The 18655-nt window shown below is 37.7% G+C and overlaps 1 protein-coding gene across 8 annotated transcripts in view; it reads right to left on the bottom strand.

Moving 5' to 3' along the window:
• The window catches only part of St18 (ST18 C2H2C-type zinc finger transcription factor), a 312791-nt gene that overhangs the window by 79359 nt on the left and 214777 nt on the right, over positions 1–18655 (bottom strand). For 7 of the 8 annotated variants that reach the window (XM_037202458.1, XM_028862338.2, XM_037202461.1 and 4 more), the window contains 2 exons: positions 13201–13255; positions 11046–11076 (listed from right to left, as the gene is read on the bottom strand). In XM_037202458.1, the coding sequence (XP_037058353.1) occupies positions 11046–11076; positions 13201–13255 (86 nt within the window). Of the gene's footprint in view, positions 1–2460; positions 4574–11045; positions 11077–13200; positions 13256–18655 lie in introns of those variants that run through there. The other variant, XM_028862348.2, reaches the window with a different exon arrangement.

The raw sequence follows: 18655 nt of genomic DNA, 5'->3' as shown, positions 1-18655 counted from the left end.
CCATGTTGGACATACAACCTGGTAGAACCCATTGTTGGTTCAGAGATAGCTTTGGTAGGAAGTGATGCTGCTGGACCTTAAAGCAAAATAATGCGAGAAATGCACTGAAGACCCACAGACTACTGGAGCAAGGATATACCAGCATCAAAGAATTATACACTGCTATTATAGAAGCCTGAGTAGAGACATTTGTTAGAGCTGACTATGAGTTGAGGTCAGAGTGGTTAGACCATTTAGAAACACAATAGTTACTAATGCAACATGGTGAAAGACATGCTCATTTATGTGACAACACCGTAGGTTTCTTTAATATATGTTGGTCATCTTGCTCATCAATATGTCCATTCATAATGAGCTTTGAATATTCTGCATTTAGCCTAAAATTTATGACATTTGTATTACAGTGACATCCATAGATTATTGTAATAGGAGTCAAGTTTGAGGCATTTATTTGTCAAGAACTTTTAACCAGTGGCTAGAGAAATGCTCATCGGTTAATAGCACTGATTGCTCTTGAAGAGGACATGAGTTAGATTTCCAACACATACATGGCCACTCACAATGATCTATAAACTCTTGTCCCAGAGGATTCAGTGCCTTCTTTTGGCCTCTGTGGGCACCAGGCACACATGGTATACAGACATATGTGCATTCAAACATCACTACATATAAACTAAACATGTGGTGATATTTTGTTTGTGTTCTAACAAATAAAGCTTACCTGGAGATCAGAGTGTTAACCATAGAGGCCAGGCAGTGGTAGCACATCTCTCTAATCCCAGCACTTAGGAGGAAGAAGATTAGGAGTTCAAAGTTACCCTGGGCTACACTAGATTGATCCAGTCTAAAAGAGAAACATAGCCAGGCAGTGGAGGCTCACAAGTTTAATTCCCAGCATTTGGGGAATCTCATGCCTTTAATCTCAGCACAGGAGGTGGAGACAGGAAGTGATATGACTGAGCAGAGAGAGGAATATAAGGTAGGAGGAGACAGAAGCTAAGCTCTTTTTCAATCTGAGGATTCCTAGAGGTAAGCAGTCTCTCTAATGTCTGGCTCCTTTGCTTCTCCGCTCTTTCACCTTTCACCCTGATATCTGACTCCATGTTATTATTATTAAGACCTATTAGAATTTGTGCTACATAAAAATGATGGAAATAAAAGTTAAAAAAAATAACTCCTAGTCTAAGAAGATATAATGTATAAACATGACGAGGGAATACACAGATAAACTTGAAGCAAATGAAGCAGGCAATGAGTTGTAGAGGAAGTGGTAAGGAGGCACACAGGATGGGCACATTTCTTCCTGTCCTAACAGAATATGCTACTAATATACATGCTTATTTATAGTGATCTAAAGAACTACTTGCAAAACTGTTAAACAAGGTACAGTTTTAATATTGTACATTTTGTATGATGAGCAGGTTACCCTAATTTCTGCTAAAAATTTATTAGATTATCACAGATCTACTTTCTATCCAAACATAAAGTCATATGTTCCTCTCTGTGCTGATTTTTTAACTTGAAGAGTTAGTCATTTCCTGGTGCCCTCCTTGTGCGTGCAGTGCTATATGATATCAAACCATGTCTATTTGTCATACATGTTCAGGATATCAGGAAACAGGACCCTAGTGAAAGCTAAAGTTCTCTAAATGCATTTGAAATTGCCCTAATAATTCCTAAAAGAATCGATGAGTCACTCAGAATGACAAATTCACTCTTCTGCCTTGATGGATATTGAGCTGTGGTTCATTGTGCCAGGACAATCCCTAGAATTCCTGAGCTGATTTTCTGGAATTTCTCTTAGAAAGTTTGTGAGCATGCCCAAGTTTGCAGATGCTGTGAGGCTAGAATGTATTCAGCAATAAACCTGTAATTCCAGCTCTTCCCATTACCTATGCCATAAATTCAGCATGTAATAACTTGTAGCTATTTATCAATGGCTAGTTTGCTATCAGGGAACACTGAGACTATTGGCAAGGTCATTTGATGGTATCAAATTTTTTCTTTCCATAGGGCCAGAGATAATAGATAATTTTCTGCTGTGGGATGTCTTTCTGTATGCTGTGAATATGTGTTTCTCTCATTGGTTGATAAATAAAGCTGTTTGGCCAACAGTGAGGCAAAATAAGGTTAGGCAGTACATTCAAACTGAAGATGGAGGCGAAGAAGGGTGAAGTGAGGAGAGACACCAGCCCACCACCCAAGGAGCAAGCAACAAGATGCCAGCAGATCGGTAATGCCACAGCCACGTGGCAACATGTAAATTAATAGAAATGGGTTAATTTAAGATGAAAGAGCTAGCTAGCAAGAAGCCTGAGCCATAGGCCATGCAGAATATAATTAATATAAGCCTCTGTGTGTTTTAGAAACATTGAATTATTTGTGTAACAATCACAATAGAGATTTTTCATAAAACACCCAAGTCATAGGCCCCCCAAACCATTGCTTTAGTTTGCTTACCCTCCAGAACTTCACAGTAAGATCTTGTTGCTGAAGACACCATATACTTAAGTCCATAAAACAGAAAAAATGAGTTGGTATTGACCTGGAAGTTTCACATATAACTATTAGCTTTCATGGTGCTGAAAGGTGCTCTGCACCCTACAAGAGGAGAAAAGTAATCACAAATCTTACACAGCTGGGAACCCTGTGAACTACAATAACAATTGTCCTGTAAGATGTGCCCACTGGTGCAACAGTGGCACAAATGTTATGGGAGTAACTAACTATATTCTGATTGGGTTTAAGTCCTGCTCCACATCTCATACCATGAAAGGGTCAAGAGCCTGTGACTAGATAGGTTATAGACTCTAGGGAAGAACTTACTACTATTATTTTGCTAAATAGATACAGTATTAAAACAACTCCTGATGACTCATAGATTAATGCATCTTTCAACCCTCATCAGAGAAACTTCTTCCCACAGTAGACAGTATATAACATAAATACAACTATTGAATCTACAGAGAATAAGAGACTACTGAGTGCTCAGCCCTAAATAGGAACTCTATAGCAAATCCTTTATTTCAAAGCTCAGGGATTATTGGAAGACAGGGTAGAAAGAATCTAAGAGCCAGAGATGATGGATTACAACAAAGAAATCATGTTTTACAGATACAACAAGGCAGACACACATATGAGCTCACAACGATTATGACCAGAAGACATAAATCTTGTGCAAACCCAAGCCAGACAAAAATCCCAGCATGAAGGTGCAGAGGTAAATAGATACATTTCACTCTTAATTGTAGCAATATTGGCATTTGATAGCTGCTAGGATAAGGAGAATCAGTTTTCTCTAAGGGTGTAACCTCACTGGGTAGACTGACCATGGCAGGCTCTATATTCAAGAGTATTTGGGAAGCACCAATGGAATCTGATGGGGTAAAACAAACCAAAATGAAATAGAACAGAACACAAAGTTGAACAGATCAGTAGGAGTTGGGGGTGAATGAGATCAAACTACATTGTACGAAATTCTGAAAGAATTAATAAAATATTTTTAAACATTTACATCATTAAAAATCGTGTTACAGATTCCTGTGTGTCTGGGAGGCAAGTACTCCCTTACTATTAAGATAATCCCACTTCACAAAGAAAAAGTCAACATCTTCTAAGCGGCTTACCAGTTGTTGACTTCACTTTCTGAAGAAAAGGTACCTCCAGAAGCACTCAAGCCCAATGGAGTTACTATAGAAAGAACCATTATAATCAGCAGTGGTCAGAGTAAAGTCAGATTTCCTTCTGCTCTCTAGAGTGGACACTAAGACCAGAAATGTGGAGAAGGAATGAGAATGCAAAGGAGCAAGGATATAAATGTGAGGTGGAAGGAAAAGAAGGGACGAGTTAGCCAGTGAGCACACACATGAATGTGACACAGTAAGTCAAAGGTTCACAGAAACAATATCACAGCAACCCAGGGAGAGAAAATAAACCAGAAAAATTGCATCCCTAAAGGCAGAACTTCTTCCACTAATGAAATTTAGAAACTTAGACAAAGTACTTTTTCAAGACCATGTGGCTACTTCACACCTGCAACAAAAATACCAATTTATTTGTTGACATTTATCTGAATGTAAAGATTTGGTCCACAAGTTTGTCTTTTGTTTCTGTCATTATTCCTGTATTAAAAAAAAAAAAAAGCAAACCTTGGAACCTAGAGACATGCACAAGGTCTTTTTAAAGGGAAGTTTCTCAATTGTAATGTTCCCATTTATGTTCATCTTCACCGATACACATCTTAAGTCATTTGGCAGAATTCTCCATCACACCTGAGTTGAATTTCACAGGAGGAATGTGTGTTGAACAGGTGAGTGCTCTGTCAGTAGAGGTCACATCCTCTGATACCCTGTTATAACTATGCAGATAGAATTGTGAGTCTGTGAACACATATGCATACACACCAAGCTGTGAAATACGGTATCCTACTGAACTAGAAACAACTTACTTCTAGAGGTTGTCTCTAAACCCAGCTTTATAAATTGTTTCTATAGTTGTTGCACTTTTGAGGCTTGGCAGGGGAATTGCCTCAAGTTTGAGACTAGTAGTCTGGACTATACAGGGAATTCCAGGCCACAGAGTCAGACTATCTAGGAAAACCAAAATAAGTAAGTAAGTAACAAATGAGCTAAAACAATAATACTGTCTATGATTTAGAAGGACTCCAACAAAAATCACGTCAGCACATGGTGTGTGTGCATATTGTTTGCTGCTAGTGTAGCACCTTTGGGTGTCTAGATTTGCCTTCACACCCCCACACATGAGCTATTGAACGATCCCTCCTTTGCTACCTCCTTCCTTTTCTGGGGACCCAATACAGGTTATGTTGATTCCTCATCTGCTTTCTTGCCCTTAATTCTCAGGGTGTACCTTGCTATTTCTATTCCTCAGTGGCAGTAGTAGGAACCATTTTGCCACTAACTATTCTTGCTTAATATTCCACAATATGACTTTTTTCCAGTTTATTCTTATTCAGATCATTATACAACCATTCTTCCCTGCTATGGTTTTAATTCTACTCCAAGATTCATATAAAAAGTGAACTATCCTTGCAAAGTATGGAAAACTGTAGCCTTTAAGGGGCAATTGGGACCTAGGGACTCTGTCACCACAGGTATAGTAAGGACAATATCTCAGGAATAGGAGAGTTATAAAGGTAATTTTGTGCTCCTTTCATCCTTCTTGGCATGTGATACCATCTGCCCAAGGATGATGGAGTACAGTTCTCTTACAGTACCTTTGCAACCCCTAGATTTTGATTTTCCTTATGCACCAAATAAATGCATTTATAATTTGCTCAAGTTTGCAGTATTCTGTTAGAGAAACAAAGCATGGGACTAAGAGACCCCAAAGAATACTGCAGCTAGTGCCCCACAAAGTCCTGCACTGATGCTTATTTGTCTAGTGTGGGTAGCAGCACCCACTTCATGGTGCTCAGAATCCAGTGAGCAGGTTGTACAGAGGCATGTTTACAGTTCCTGAAATACAGGTAGCACTATAAGCCTGGGGGCTGGGGGGAATCATGAGTCTCATTTTATCCTCTGACTTACACACTCACTGGGTAGACTTCTGAAAGCTAGTCTGTAAATCACTGTTTATAAGGATTCTTGAATGGTAAAATAGTGATCATGAGATTACAAAGTTTGCATCCTTGGTCTACTCATCTACCCAGAAGCGACTCTGCATCTGAAGTTCAAGGAAGCAGGGAGAGCTGAAAATGTAGATTTATTTTCATGCTAATAGACTTAAAGCCCAAATAAGATCATCAGAGAATCACAGTTATAGATAAACAAAGATATACCTTGAGGAGCCCAGTGTCATGAGATTAAAAAATCAAAGAAAAGCTAGCCATAAGTGGTAGAAGAAAATCAAGGTACCTGCCATGATGGGAGCACATGTGTTTTTAAGAGGGGCCATATAAAAGTGGCCTTCTAGCTCTTACTTTAAGCTCAGTGACCCACCTGCATAAGGACCCCTGGCTATGTTGTGGCATCCTCATGCAAAAAGGGCTCAGGGTCTTTGGTGAGGGTGGGGGGAGCTCTGTAGCTATTATCATAGACACTAGGAGGAATCTTCAAGGTTCAGTTAGTTGTTTTTACAGACCATCCTGGAAGAACAGTTGGATGAACAGTTGGCTCTGTGGTCCCCACATCAGGAAGGTTCACAGGCTCAGGCTGCACTGGACTATGCATGAGTGCTGGAGGTACCTTTTGAACCCCACCTTGAAGAAGCATCCCTCCGTGAGTCTTCAGCAGGTAAGAGTTTGTTTGCTCTTCAGATTCACTGTGAGCACAGTAAAAGAAGCTAATGCTTAAGTGGGGCTCTGTCCCTATGCTCCACAGCATCTGCTTGCCTGAGCCTTTGACTTCCACGTGCTCACAGGTTTGGGCAGAATATTGGCTTGTGCATGAGCCACCTGTCCTCAGACCCCTTTGCTCAGAACTGGTGGTTCTTATTTCTGTCCATTTTGTCTTCTCTTCTTGACTGGAAATGACCAAATCAGACAACAGTAGGTATTGACAAAAACAAAAGCACCTCGCTTTTATATATGATACTTCAATACATCACTACATAGATGGAATTTGTTATTGATAGTATAAAAATAAATTAGAGACAGATATACACTTCCTGGCTTGTAATTGAAAGGCTGGTGAAACCTTGCTGTCTAAGCAGTCATGAATTTAAAGGAGGCATGGCATGGCTAGGTTAAGATGGTAACTGACCTTATCACAATTTAATACATTTTTCTTTAAAAATAAGTGAAAGTACAAGACAGTGGAAAGACTCTAAGAATTTGGAAGAAATGTGGCAGATACTTTTTTTAATTTATTTTTTTTTGAGAATCTCATACATGAATTCTATAGTTATATCAATTCTACCTCCTTTTCCCCTCTCCAAATCCTTCCAGACCTCCACAACCTCTCAAATTCATAACCTCTTTTTAAATCATTTTATACATATATGTGTATGTTTGTGTGAGAAAGCGAGAAAGGTGTAGCAAGTGGAGTTCATTTATTGTTTCTCTCTCACACACACACACACACACACACAGAGAGAGAGAGAGAGAGAGAGAGAGAGAGAGAGAGAGAGAGAGAGAGAGAGAGAGAGAGAGAGAGATGACCACTTGGAACTTGATAGCCTATTAGGGAGTTTATCCTCAGAGAAGAATGATTCTCCCTCTCAGCAACTATTATTAACTGAATGTAGCTCTTCATCTATGAGCTGGGTCTTGTGTGATTTCTCCCATTCATGTTGACATTTTGAAGACAGTTGTAAAAAATAAAAGACTAAATAGAATTTTTTTCAATAAACCTCTAACATGATTTATTTTAAAGACAAATAGAGGTTAATGATGTAAGAGTATTTTACTTGTAAAATAACATGAGGAAACGAAGAATGAAGAAATTCCCAGTACTTAAAGAAGTAGTTGTTATATGAAAGAATTATACAAGGTTGATAAGACTTTCATTCAGCTTGTTCCCTGTCTTTTGTCTTTCCAATCCACCTGCACATTTGAAGGCCTAGAACCTGCTTCCTTTTGAGTGAGTAGACAAATGGAAAAATTCATAACAAAAGGGCTACGAGTCAAAGTAAGTGGTGCTTTAAAAGAGAGAAGTAGAAAAGCTTTAGAATAGAGGAAGAAAATATTAGTCTGTCTAGGACATCATGGGACACTACAAAGATGAGATTCTGTGAGTCCTAGGCTGTAAGAATAAGCACAAGTCCCATGCAGTAGAAGACAAAGGGGAGAATTCTGTTAGCCATAACCTGTAACAGAAGTGAGATGTTCTGTTTTTATTTCACAGACATACTTGCAATCAGTGTTTATTGCAGCACTGCTCACCATTAAAATTACAATCTCAAAAATAAACAAAAAGTACAAATATCTTTACCTCCATTTTCACCCATTTCCCTGCAAAGAGTGTTTATAATAGTAAAAGAGGAAACAACTTGGGGGATAGACTTCTTAGAAGGAAGCGTGGGAGTATGATCGAAATAAAAAATTGGGGGAATCCTTAAAATAAAAATCTGAAAGTTTACATTTTATGTCTGCTGTGAAATGGCTTGAAGATGTGCTCACATCTGCTCACATTCCTTTTGGAGATGCTGTGACCTGACCCCACAGGTTTACCATGCTGTCCGTTATGACTCCACTGTACCAACATTGCATGGATGCAGAAGAAGGTCTAAGAGGATAAATATCGAAACACATTCTTCCTTTGGTTAGGAGCAGGAAATTTAACCATGCTCTGAAAAAATATCCTAGTAAACTGCAAATGAATCCTCGAGGTCCAACTGAATACAGCCTGTGGTAGTGGAATTCTGCAACAGTCCTGGTCTCTAGAGATATTAGTGAGGTCTAGGTTAAGGGAAATAGTAGTAAGAAGAGAGCAGAGATAATGCAATGGTTGTGACTGAGGAAGACAGCACAACTTTCTCTATACCATCTGTACCATGAATGTGTTGGAGGAAAACTGGAAATGCTAATAAGGGTGATGATTAAAGGTAGGCCTGTGTTTATAAATTGCTTTTTTAATGGTGATGATAGTAGCTGACATACAGAATAAAAAGAAGATGAGAATGTCAGTATCAATTTTATTAGTGCCATGAACAATATATACTATATTGAAATTAGCTTCATTTGTATTAGTATTTTTTGTAAGTAGTCACTCTGAAAGCAGTAACATGCCAGTTCATTTTAAAGAGAACTATACACAGTTACCAGCATTCTCTACCATCATAACTTCTAAGCTAGAGAAGGCATTCCACATTTCTCAGTGACACTTCAATTCAGTCACATGGCTGTGATGCTCAATTGCAAAAGACCTGTGGATTCAGTTAGAAGTGAGTGTGGTGAACTAGACACAAAAAACTAAAAGGGCACCAGCAATACATTTTCATATAAACATCACTTTACCTTCCTCCATCAGATATATGTAGACTAGCAGATAGGGTCTATGTCTGGGTCAAGTTAAACTGTAAGAAACAGTTTATGATCAAGAAAGCTTAAGCATGGTCATCCTGCTGAGCACAAACTACTACAAAATTTAAGAAAATACTTTGTACAACTGGTCTCATTAAAAAGGCTTGAAAATGTGTGAATTTCCCTAGCCACAGTTATTCTCTTTCTGAATTACTCTGTTAACAGATTAGGTAAAATGGAATATTTGATATGAGTAATTTTTACAGAATTAGAAGACAAGGAATTCTTTGTCCAGAATTAGACTTTGTCCAAGCTTGTGGCACTCTGAGATCAAGCCTCTTGAGGTTCCAGGCCATGGGCCAGTACCTCTGTGATTTCCACCCAACACTGCATTGGTAGTGGGTGAGAGAAAGTACAGCCCAGAAGAGAAACATACCCATGAGCCAGGAATTTGGATGATTTACTAGCTGTGCACCCATAGGATATTTCCAGAAGCTTTGGTTTTCATTATTTTTCTGAAAACTGCAGCCATAATGTTTTCTACCTTATAAGGCTACTGTGAAGATTAAATGAAGTATTTGAATGATAAAATTAGCAGAATTTGGTATATAAGACCTCAACAAATACTATTTTTACTCTAGTCATGAATGTTAATAGCATACTTAAAAAGTAATTTTCCACAAAGTAACATAACATATTTCCCACGTTTTGCTTCTTTCTTTAATTCCACCTGCATCTTCATCTGAGGCAGACACTGCATCTAGATCATTGCATGCATATTATTGCTTCAAATTTCTCTCATTTTAAAGTCCTTTTAAGATCTATTGCTTAAAATCTCCCTTTCTTTTCTGTGACTGGCATGATTTCCTAAAAATATTGTGGTTACTGCCATAGGTAAGGCATCCATGTGGTCACAGAAGATGGTACCACAAACATTGCAGGCTTTCTCTCCCCTTGATCATTTAAATGGCAGCTTCCCAACACAGGAATTTTAAACGAGAGAAGTTTAAAAGGCAAAATTTTAAATGAGCCAAGCAATTTCATGCTTTACATGTGATCAGTTCCATACTGTAATCCAGCCCAAGTGTATATGCATATATCCTGCTTTTATTGCTCTAGTTTAAAATTTTAAATTTTTAATGATGACATCATTAACCCAGGCAAACCTATAGATATCCTGCTAGCAATTTTTCATAAAGAAGTACACCAGAAATCTAAATAAGCAAATGAATTGATGCTGGGACAAATTCAATCACGTAAAAGAGGAAGTAACTCAGAGCCCATGTTTTATGATATCACCAAGCACAGTGCCTGGAATAAGCTATGTAACCTGTTAGTATGTCCCTCTGCAGTGCAAGTAAGTCAGACACTGCAACACTCCTTCTTTGTCAAGCCTTGCCCCGAGAATACAAACAGTTTTCTGAGTTCAGAAAGTCAAGTCAATTGGAGTGGGGGCTTACTGGGTCTGCGAGAGCAATTGTGTTCCTCAAAGCAAGTATCTTCAGCCTATGTTTTTCCCCCACTGAAAGTCCTTTCTTTTCTCTTTGTACTTTACTTTTAAAGTTTATACTTTGACAATAATTCTGTGACTGAAACCCCAATGAATTTCTGCATCACCCAGTAAGGTAGCATTTCCAAAACACTGTCCAAGGTACAATACCTAAAACAGAAATAGAAGGATCTGCTTTAAAATTGTCACATTATTTTCTACTGTGTAGGTTAAAACTTGGAAGTAGCTAGGTGATGGAACTATATAATTATTTAAAACAAAAACTTGGTAACTTAGAATCTAGGCAATTCATTCATCATGCTCATAGACCATCAGTGCAAAATCTAGCCCTACATGGTATACAGGCATATGGAAAAGAGGTGGCCAGTGAAGAAAAGCAGATAATTACTGACATTATACAAAAAGGTTTTTTAAAATTAGAATATTAGATCAAATATTTTCAGCCCCATTATCAGCATAGCCGCTGCCCTTCTTTGCTTCCCTGAGGGTTAAAAGGAGCCAAAGTGAAGTTACTCTTTGGCTTAGTCCTCATTTTAAATCAAGGAAGCTGGAGAAAGGCAATTCATTCTAAACCAATCAGTATTTGAAAGAGTCATGAAGGTGATATCTTACCTGAGCTCTTGGATCAGAGAATCCATTGGTACTGTTCATGAAAAAAAGTGAAAGAAAGAAAGAAGGAAGGAAAGAAAGAAAGGAAAGTAGGAAGGAGGGAGGGAGGGAAGGAGGGAGGGAGGGAGGGAAGGAGGGAGGGAAGGAGGAAAGGGAGGGAGGAAGATAGGAAAAGAAAAGAAAGAGTCTCAATTGAGTTTATTTTTAACACTGTATGAGTGAAACTTTCCCCTACCTGGAGATAACACTAGTGATTAACTAGGACAGACAGCACCTGGTGTCTCACTGAATGGAATGAGTTTTCTTTCACTCTGGACGTTTTGGAAATAAGAGGGCAGACAACACAGCCCCAAACAAACTCAATCTAGGTTTGGTACACTGGGTGGCCTTGGCTTCTTGTTGATTAGACTTTTTAATGACCTGAAGTTAGAAGTATTTTGAAAACAATCAAAAACAAGAAAAACTTGACTTTATTTTTAATGAGAAACTATTCAAAGGAATTCCAATATTACTGCTTTTATTTATTTATTTTTGTGGTTCTGGGAATAGATACAGTGGGTTGTGGATTCTATGCAAGCATCTACCTATGTGCTACACAGTCCTGTGTATTCACATTTAATGACAGTAAGCATGTTTTCAGAGAGAACTACAAGCTTCACTAGTCAGTACCTTAAGTTGATCCCAAACAGTTCCTACATACAGGAGACAGGAACAAGCTTTAGCATTGTTAGTATCAACAGCCTTTCAAAATAAGGGACTTATTCAAAGAGCTTTGACTTTCTGCCTGAAATGCAGGGAAATAAAGGAATTCATGTTGGTAAATACCTGCCTACATGAGGATAAGCAGCATATGGAGGGAGACAACAGGTGGTTTTCAAAATTAGTCATGCTTCACAAGAAACAGTAGTTCACTTCTAAAAGAACACGTTGGCCCTATTTAAGGCTATGTGGCACTTGCCAAAAAATAAAATGAAGTAAAATAAAAATAAAGACCAAAAATAATTGCAATTGAAAGATCCACATCTTGAAAGTGTGGTTTAGTGGTATGCCTTGAAACATGAAAATAAGAGATACAAAGTTTAATCTCCAGAATCGTACTATTTAGAACAAGCTTGATTTTAATTAATTGAAATGAACAAGCTTCATTCTAATTAATGAAATAGACCATTTTTCTTAAGCATATATCCCATTGAGAAGTTTGCTGCACAAAAACTGAAAGCCCTAGAAACTTATTATGTTAAATTTAAAGATACAGGATAGGATTACTTCAAAAGTCATTTAAACTAAAGCTAAATAATAATACAGGGTAAAAGTTCTGTTTCAGTGATAAAAGTCCATACTACACACAGAATTACTTGGCATTTGAGATGCACTGGTCAATGACAACAACTGCACACATTTTAACTAAAAATTTTATCCTTGACTGAATGAAAAATGTTGATACTCTGGATTTCAGTTAAATAGGAATTTAACTATGTTGACTACATATGTAAACACATAGCTAACAGATACATTGCATTTGATTAGTCCCTTTCAAGTGTAAGTCCCAAACCTTCCCAGGAAGGTAGGGTTGCAGTGGCTCAGCTCTCCCTCAACAGCATGAACACTAAAAGGGAGTTGAAGGACAGCTCACCAGAAGGTTTTCAGATGATGGTGAAACTATTTTTCCACTTAGAATTCAGGGTCACAAAAATATAGCTAATTATAATAAAAGTTATTTTCCTTGAGGGGTGTAATTGCCAGTCAATCCTGTTTTCCAGCTGTTTAGATCATCAAGGGCCTGTTTATATTTCAATATTACATTACCATCTGTTGGTTACAAAAAAGAGGGGTAGCCAACAAGTTGAATCTTCCAAACATTACTTTCTGGAGCTGCCTGGAACTCCCAGCAGGAACAGTCAAAAAACAAATGTTATCATTTCACTTGAACTAAGTAGAGATTGAGACTACTAAGCCAGACAGCATAAAAATGAAAATCATTTTGGCAATTAATTATCCAGTTTTTGTTCCAGTCACTAGAGATCATCATTCTTGCTACCCAAAGGTTTCTGTGAAGCATTCCTCACTTACACTTACTACACACAAGGTACATGCATAGGCACTACCATTTTTCATGGTGTTGTAGGCACAGTGTCAGGGAGTCTGCTCACTAACTCACCTTCAGTTCCTTTTGAGAGAATATGCAATGTTTTATCTTCGATCTCTGCATCCATCTGTAATATGAACACATAATACTGAGATCATTACTTTGATATTGACAAAGACTGTGAAAACACATAATTAGAAATTCTGAAGGTCATTATGAAGAGCAGAGGATAGACTTCCATGTTCCTGGGTTTCCTTCTGGTTCTATGGGATCTGGCTGACTTTTCTCAAGTACCACTGATTTTAGAGACACATCTACAGATGTTGGAAACCAGAGATAATAACAGGAGAGGGCAGATGGCCTTGGCCACAAGTGTTTGCTAATGATTTGCATGCTTATAGAATTCCAAAGACTGAAAAGGGGTTGTCTCATGAGCCATGTTTGTGAAGTGAGAACTCCAAACATAAAGGCAAAAGTTTTTGATTTCAAATATTTTCAGTCTTTCTGATTATAGCTTTTCTAAGTTAGGAAAAACAATTGCCTATGTAAAAATGTAACCCAAGGCAAATTCTTGTAGTGCCCTTCCAAAATACCATTGGGAATTATAACTATCAACAGTGAATTACATTTACTCTCCAAATTCTGGAAAAACTACAGCCATGAGATCACTCAAATGTAGAAGAAATGTAAAATCCAAGTGAGGTGCATGGAAGTATCAAATTCCCATCATTACTGAATACTTCAAATGTAATCAAATAAATGATCAAAGGGACACAAAGGCTTTCAAAGCCTTCTGTTTTGATATACTCTGACCCCATGACATCTATTCATTTAGCTAGAGTTCACTAATAACCTCTTAGTTTAATTCACTTCTGTGAATTTTTTAGAATTCTTAAATGTAAATAAGGTATTTTGCTTGTGGAAAAGAAGAGACAGGCAGCATGAATGCTCTGTGGCTCCCATCCTTAATTCCTGACGTGAGCAGCGGCAATGTGACTGCCATGGTAATGGGAGCTAGGCTCCACTCTCAGAGGCTAGGTTGTGATTGAAGGCACTGACCTGCCATGGACTTATAATAGGGGAGCAGGTGTGGCAATGATGGACTTTAATTTCCTTTAATAAACCTTTTATGTGCCACACTTTTACTGCCATTCGACGCTCTCCAAGGTCCTGCACATAATAGGTTCATTACTTTTGATTACTATAGTCTATTGAGACAAACAACTCCAGAACACACTATATATTATGTTCAGTTAAACCAATATAGACTATTTATCCATTGTGCATTTTTTCACCTGCAATGCTACAGATGAAATTAACAACAGCTCTCGTAAGCTAAAACTATTAAACCCACCAGAACTCTTTTGTCATTGCTTCATAATAATAAACCAATCATTGAACTGCTTTTTAAATTAGCAAACAAAAAGTGTTCACGGCTTTGGCTGAACAGCAGCCGCTTTAGTCTAAATAAAATGGTTCATTGTTATAAATATTTTAAAAGTACACAATAAGAGAAAACAACAATAAAACAGAGGTGATTTTTTTCCTGTTGATTTTCTTTCTTTTGAAATCATATGAGTTTATGACAGATGCCTAGGATTAAAAGGGCTTGGTTTACTCAGGACGGCACGTACTGCATTGTGAAATCTGCCTCCTCCCTGGAGGATCTCTGCTGCATATAAAGTGGCTCAGCTCATGCAAACGTAGCTCTGTGTGCTACACAAATAACTAGATTAAGAGAGATCAGTAGCATGTGAGGGTTAAAATGATGAAACACATCACATATTCCTGAGGACGCTATTCCCATGGGTAAGCATTCACATAATGCAAGTCTATTATTTGGCAACACAGGTGCTATTAACCTTCCCTGACCACTCTAAAAAATGCCCCCAACACAAGGGATGGTTGAACTCCATGAATTCCTTTACCAAAACTGGAACACGGACTGCCAAGGGTTCCAGAAGGCATACACAAAAGTTGTAGAAACAAACTAAAATTCAGTCTTCTTTATAGGAGCTTTGAGGAACCAGCCATAAGTCTGGGTCTTTTAGTTACTTTACATACCCACCTCTTTACCACTGCGACTGGGGAGAATACATAAACACTCCTTTACCAGTCTTAAAATCTTATCTCATAACTGTATTTTATTGAGCTTTCTTTCTTTCTTTCTTTCTTTCTTTCTTTCTTTCTTTCTTTCTTTCTTTCTTTCTTTCTTCCTCCTCCTCCTCCCCCCTCCTCCTCCTCCTCTTCTTCTTTTGGTGTAACATATACCTCCTATCTAAGTGTTAGCAAGCTTTGGAGTTGAACTTGTGGGCCTATCATAGGCATGCAATGGAACAAGGCTATAATTTATAGGCTGTTTGTCTCATTGTATTTCTCTCCTTCACCCTTAAGAGCAGTGATAAGTTCAGTGTCTGCTGTGTGGGGAGTAATAATATCAGAAACTTAAAATATATAAGCATTTCTTTTTGTGGGGAGTCTCAACATTTGTGAGATGACTTTCTTTCTTCTTCCATTCTAATTCAAAACCAGATCGTATTAGACCATGGCACAACTCAGTAGCAGAAAGCAGTATGAACATACACACACACACACACACACACACACACACACACACACACACACACACCACATAGTAGGTCTTTGCTCTCTAGAACTTTATACCTGAGATCAGGACCTTCTAAATGCTCTTCATTTGGATAACTCCAAGGGGCCTTAATAAACTGCAAAGGAACATGGGGAGTTTTTCTAGAGTCAAACCTCGTACTAAAGTGGGTGCCTTGCTCCAGTCACACCGTTCAAGGTACAGAGGCCACTGTACTGTGTATGTCTGAAAACTTGGGGTAGGAGAGGTTACCATCCTGTCAAATTCCTCCTGAATTATAAAGGAGGCACCCAATTGTTACATGAGTCAGGAAAAATGACCTAAGTAATATGTAATGCAATCTTGAAAATTATAGTTCTTAGAAACTGTTTTTCCCCTTGCTGGAAAGTAATGTTTGGTTATCTTTGTGTTTAGGCATCACAATGTTATTGAAATGATTTTAGTTAACATTGTAAAAGTTATGATTTTTTTCAAAACAGAAATTTAATGTAAAAACATGTCCTGTGGGTTTTATATAGCTTTGTATAGTCCACTTCATTGTTTACACAGAAAAAAATAGAAGATATTTCTGAGATACTTACAAGGAATTCTAATGTACCATTGCTATTTTTCTTGATTTGAAACTGTATTAAGATGAATTTGGTAGACATGGTGGCACACACCTTTAATCCCAGCACATGGTAGGCAAAGTCAGGTGGATCTTGTGAGTTTGAGGCCAGCTAGCCTGGTTTACATAGCAAGTTCCAGGTCAGCATGGATACACAGTGAGACCCTGTTTCAACAAACTGGGAAGAGTTCAATGTAATGTGTAGTTTACATGAACCATGTACAATATTACAGCAGAAAGAAAAAGATAGTTCTTGTTCAGAATCTAGCTTACAATAAAGCAACATGGGAAACTTTTTGCAAAAGGCTTCCTGGCAAATTATTCTGGGCAGTCAAGCAGATGTAAAAACAAACTGCAAGTGGAAAAAACATTTATAAAATGAAGAAAGTCAATAAACATTTCATAAAGGATATGTAAGAATCAGGAGTAGAAATAACTGATACACAATGTAGAAGAAAAGCAACCACAGAAAGAAATCTACTTAGTTGACTGTTGAAAGATGTGATTTAGCAACTTTACTTATTTACAGACCTATACAGAGATGTAGGAATGATTTTCTAGCTATTGTACTTGATCATCTTTTATGATTGGAGTTTATTATATCCAGGGCAAAAAAAAAAAAAAAAAAACAGATTGCTACCTTAACACTCCAGTGAAGGGATCTGAAACCTACTTGGGGCTTGAAAGGAAGTCCCAGAGAGTCTTCTGAGAAGGCAGGGTTTAAGGAACACCATATAAAACCTACAAACTCAGTCTCACTTACATTTTGTTTTTTTCTTCAACAAAGACCTATACAGTAACAGTAGGACAGATTCATAGAGTCTAGTTCTTAGGGGAAGGGCAGGTTTGCAACACATGGGAAAGTCATGGTAATAACTCAGTTTTGAGGTAATTTTTGAAAACTTATACACGGTTAACATTGTATTGATAACTACCTCAAATAGGGACTTTCAATTTGAGAAATTCTTCTAATATATCCAATGTTCAATTATTTCCCTTCTTCTAGAGTTTTTGTTTTTATTTCTGTGCTTTGTTTGTGGGGGGAGAAGTTATTGCATATGGATGAGTGTACCTGGGTGTGTGAGTATGCATGCACATAAGTCCATGTGAAGGCCTGTACTTGGGTATCATTTCTCAGTAGCTATCCATCTTATTTTTTGGGATAGTGATCTGGGGCTCCTAGATTCAGGCAGACTGGCAGACTAATGAGTTCCAGAGACTTTCATCTGTCCAGTACTGGATTTAAGAGTGCACACCACTATGCTTGGCTTTTTATATAGATATTGGGAATTGAACTCAGGCCCTCATACTTGTGCAAAAAAAAGTAGCAATCAAGCTGTGTTTTAATTTCTTTTAGCTTTTTAACCAGGGCTGACTGTGCTTCTTCCCTGGCATGTTTGAAATGGCAATATTTTATTATATTACATTATGTAACATATTGCATTATTCTTATGAGATGTCCTCTCTGATTTATTTATTTATAGTGATAGTAGGGATTGAACTCAGGGCCTTGAATTTGCTAGGCAAGTGCCTTTCTTGTGACCTATATCCCTAGCCCATGAGATATTCTTTCAAATCTGAGAAATCCAAGAAGAAATGGAGATGCTATTCAGTAGCTGTGCAGAAAAGTCCCGCCTTCCTCACCTTGAGATCCCGTGAATCCCTAAAGGATAGTTCCTTATCAGAAGTGAAATTTAGGAAAATAATGAAGAGAAATCTAAGAAACTGGAACAGACCTGAAAGTCAAGAAAAATAAAATGACTGGATGATGCCAGTCTATCAGAATGAAATTTGTCTAGCTTGAGGACAAAGAGCCCAATATTAAGTGTCCTTTCCTTTAATGATGATGGCCTGTTCTAAACATAGCTGTGGGTCAGTCCAAAGTGGCAGCCTAGATATCTACTTTATATAAGGAAAGTTATGAAAAAAAGAGCTGTGATACTGAGTACAGGAGAATATTGACTTGTGGTGAGAAATGCTGGGCTAGAATATTTGTCTGTTTCCTCCATTCTTACTTTCCTATTTGTCTAACTTTTTATACATTTATTGATTATTAAGGAAGAACAGAAGCATGTTCCATGTCAACCTTTTTAAAAATGTAAACAATATTTTCTTATAGCCTCCTATGGTGACATACTTACAAGTGTTTTTCTAATTCTCATTTATTTAAGGCAGCCTATTTTCAATTCTAGTTCTCCATATGTACATGCCTATTTCTGTGTGGTCTTTGATTCTGTATAAAAGACTGAGGGATTAAATGACATGTCTAGTTCAGATTTATGACTCCCCTTGTCTCCCTTAGCCACTTTTAATGC

This window comes from Peromyscus leucopus, chromosome 2, assembly GCF_004664715.2.
Source record: "Peromyscus leucopus breed LL Stock chromosome 2, UCI_PerLeu_2.1, whole genome shotgun sequence".
In the NCBI taxonomy this organism is placed as follows: Eukaryota; Metazoa; Chordata; class Mammalia; order Rodentia; family Cricetidae; genus Peromyscus; species Peromyscus leucopus.
Note: the sequence above shows the minus strand (reverse complement) of the source record. Positions and strands in the feature narration are given on the sequence as shown.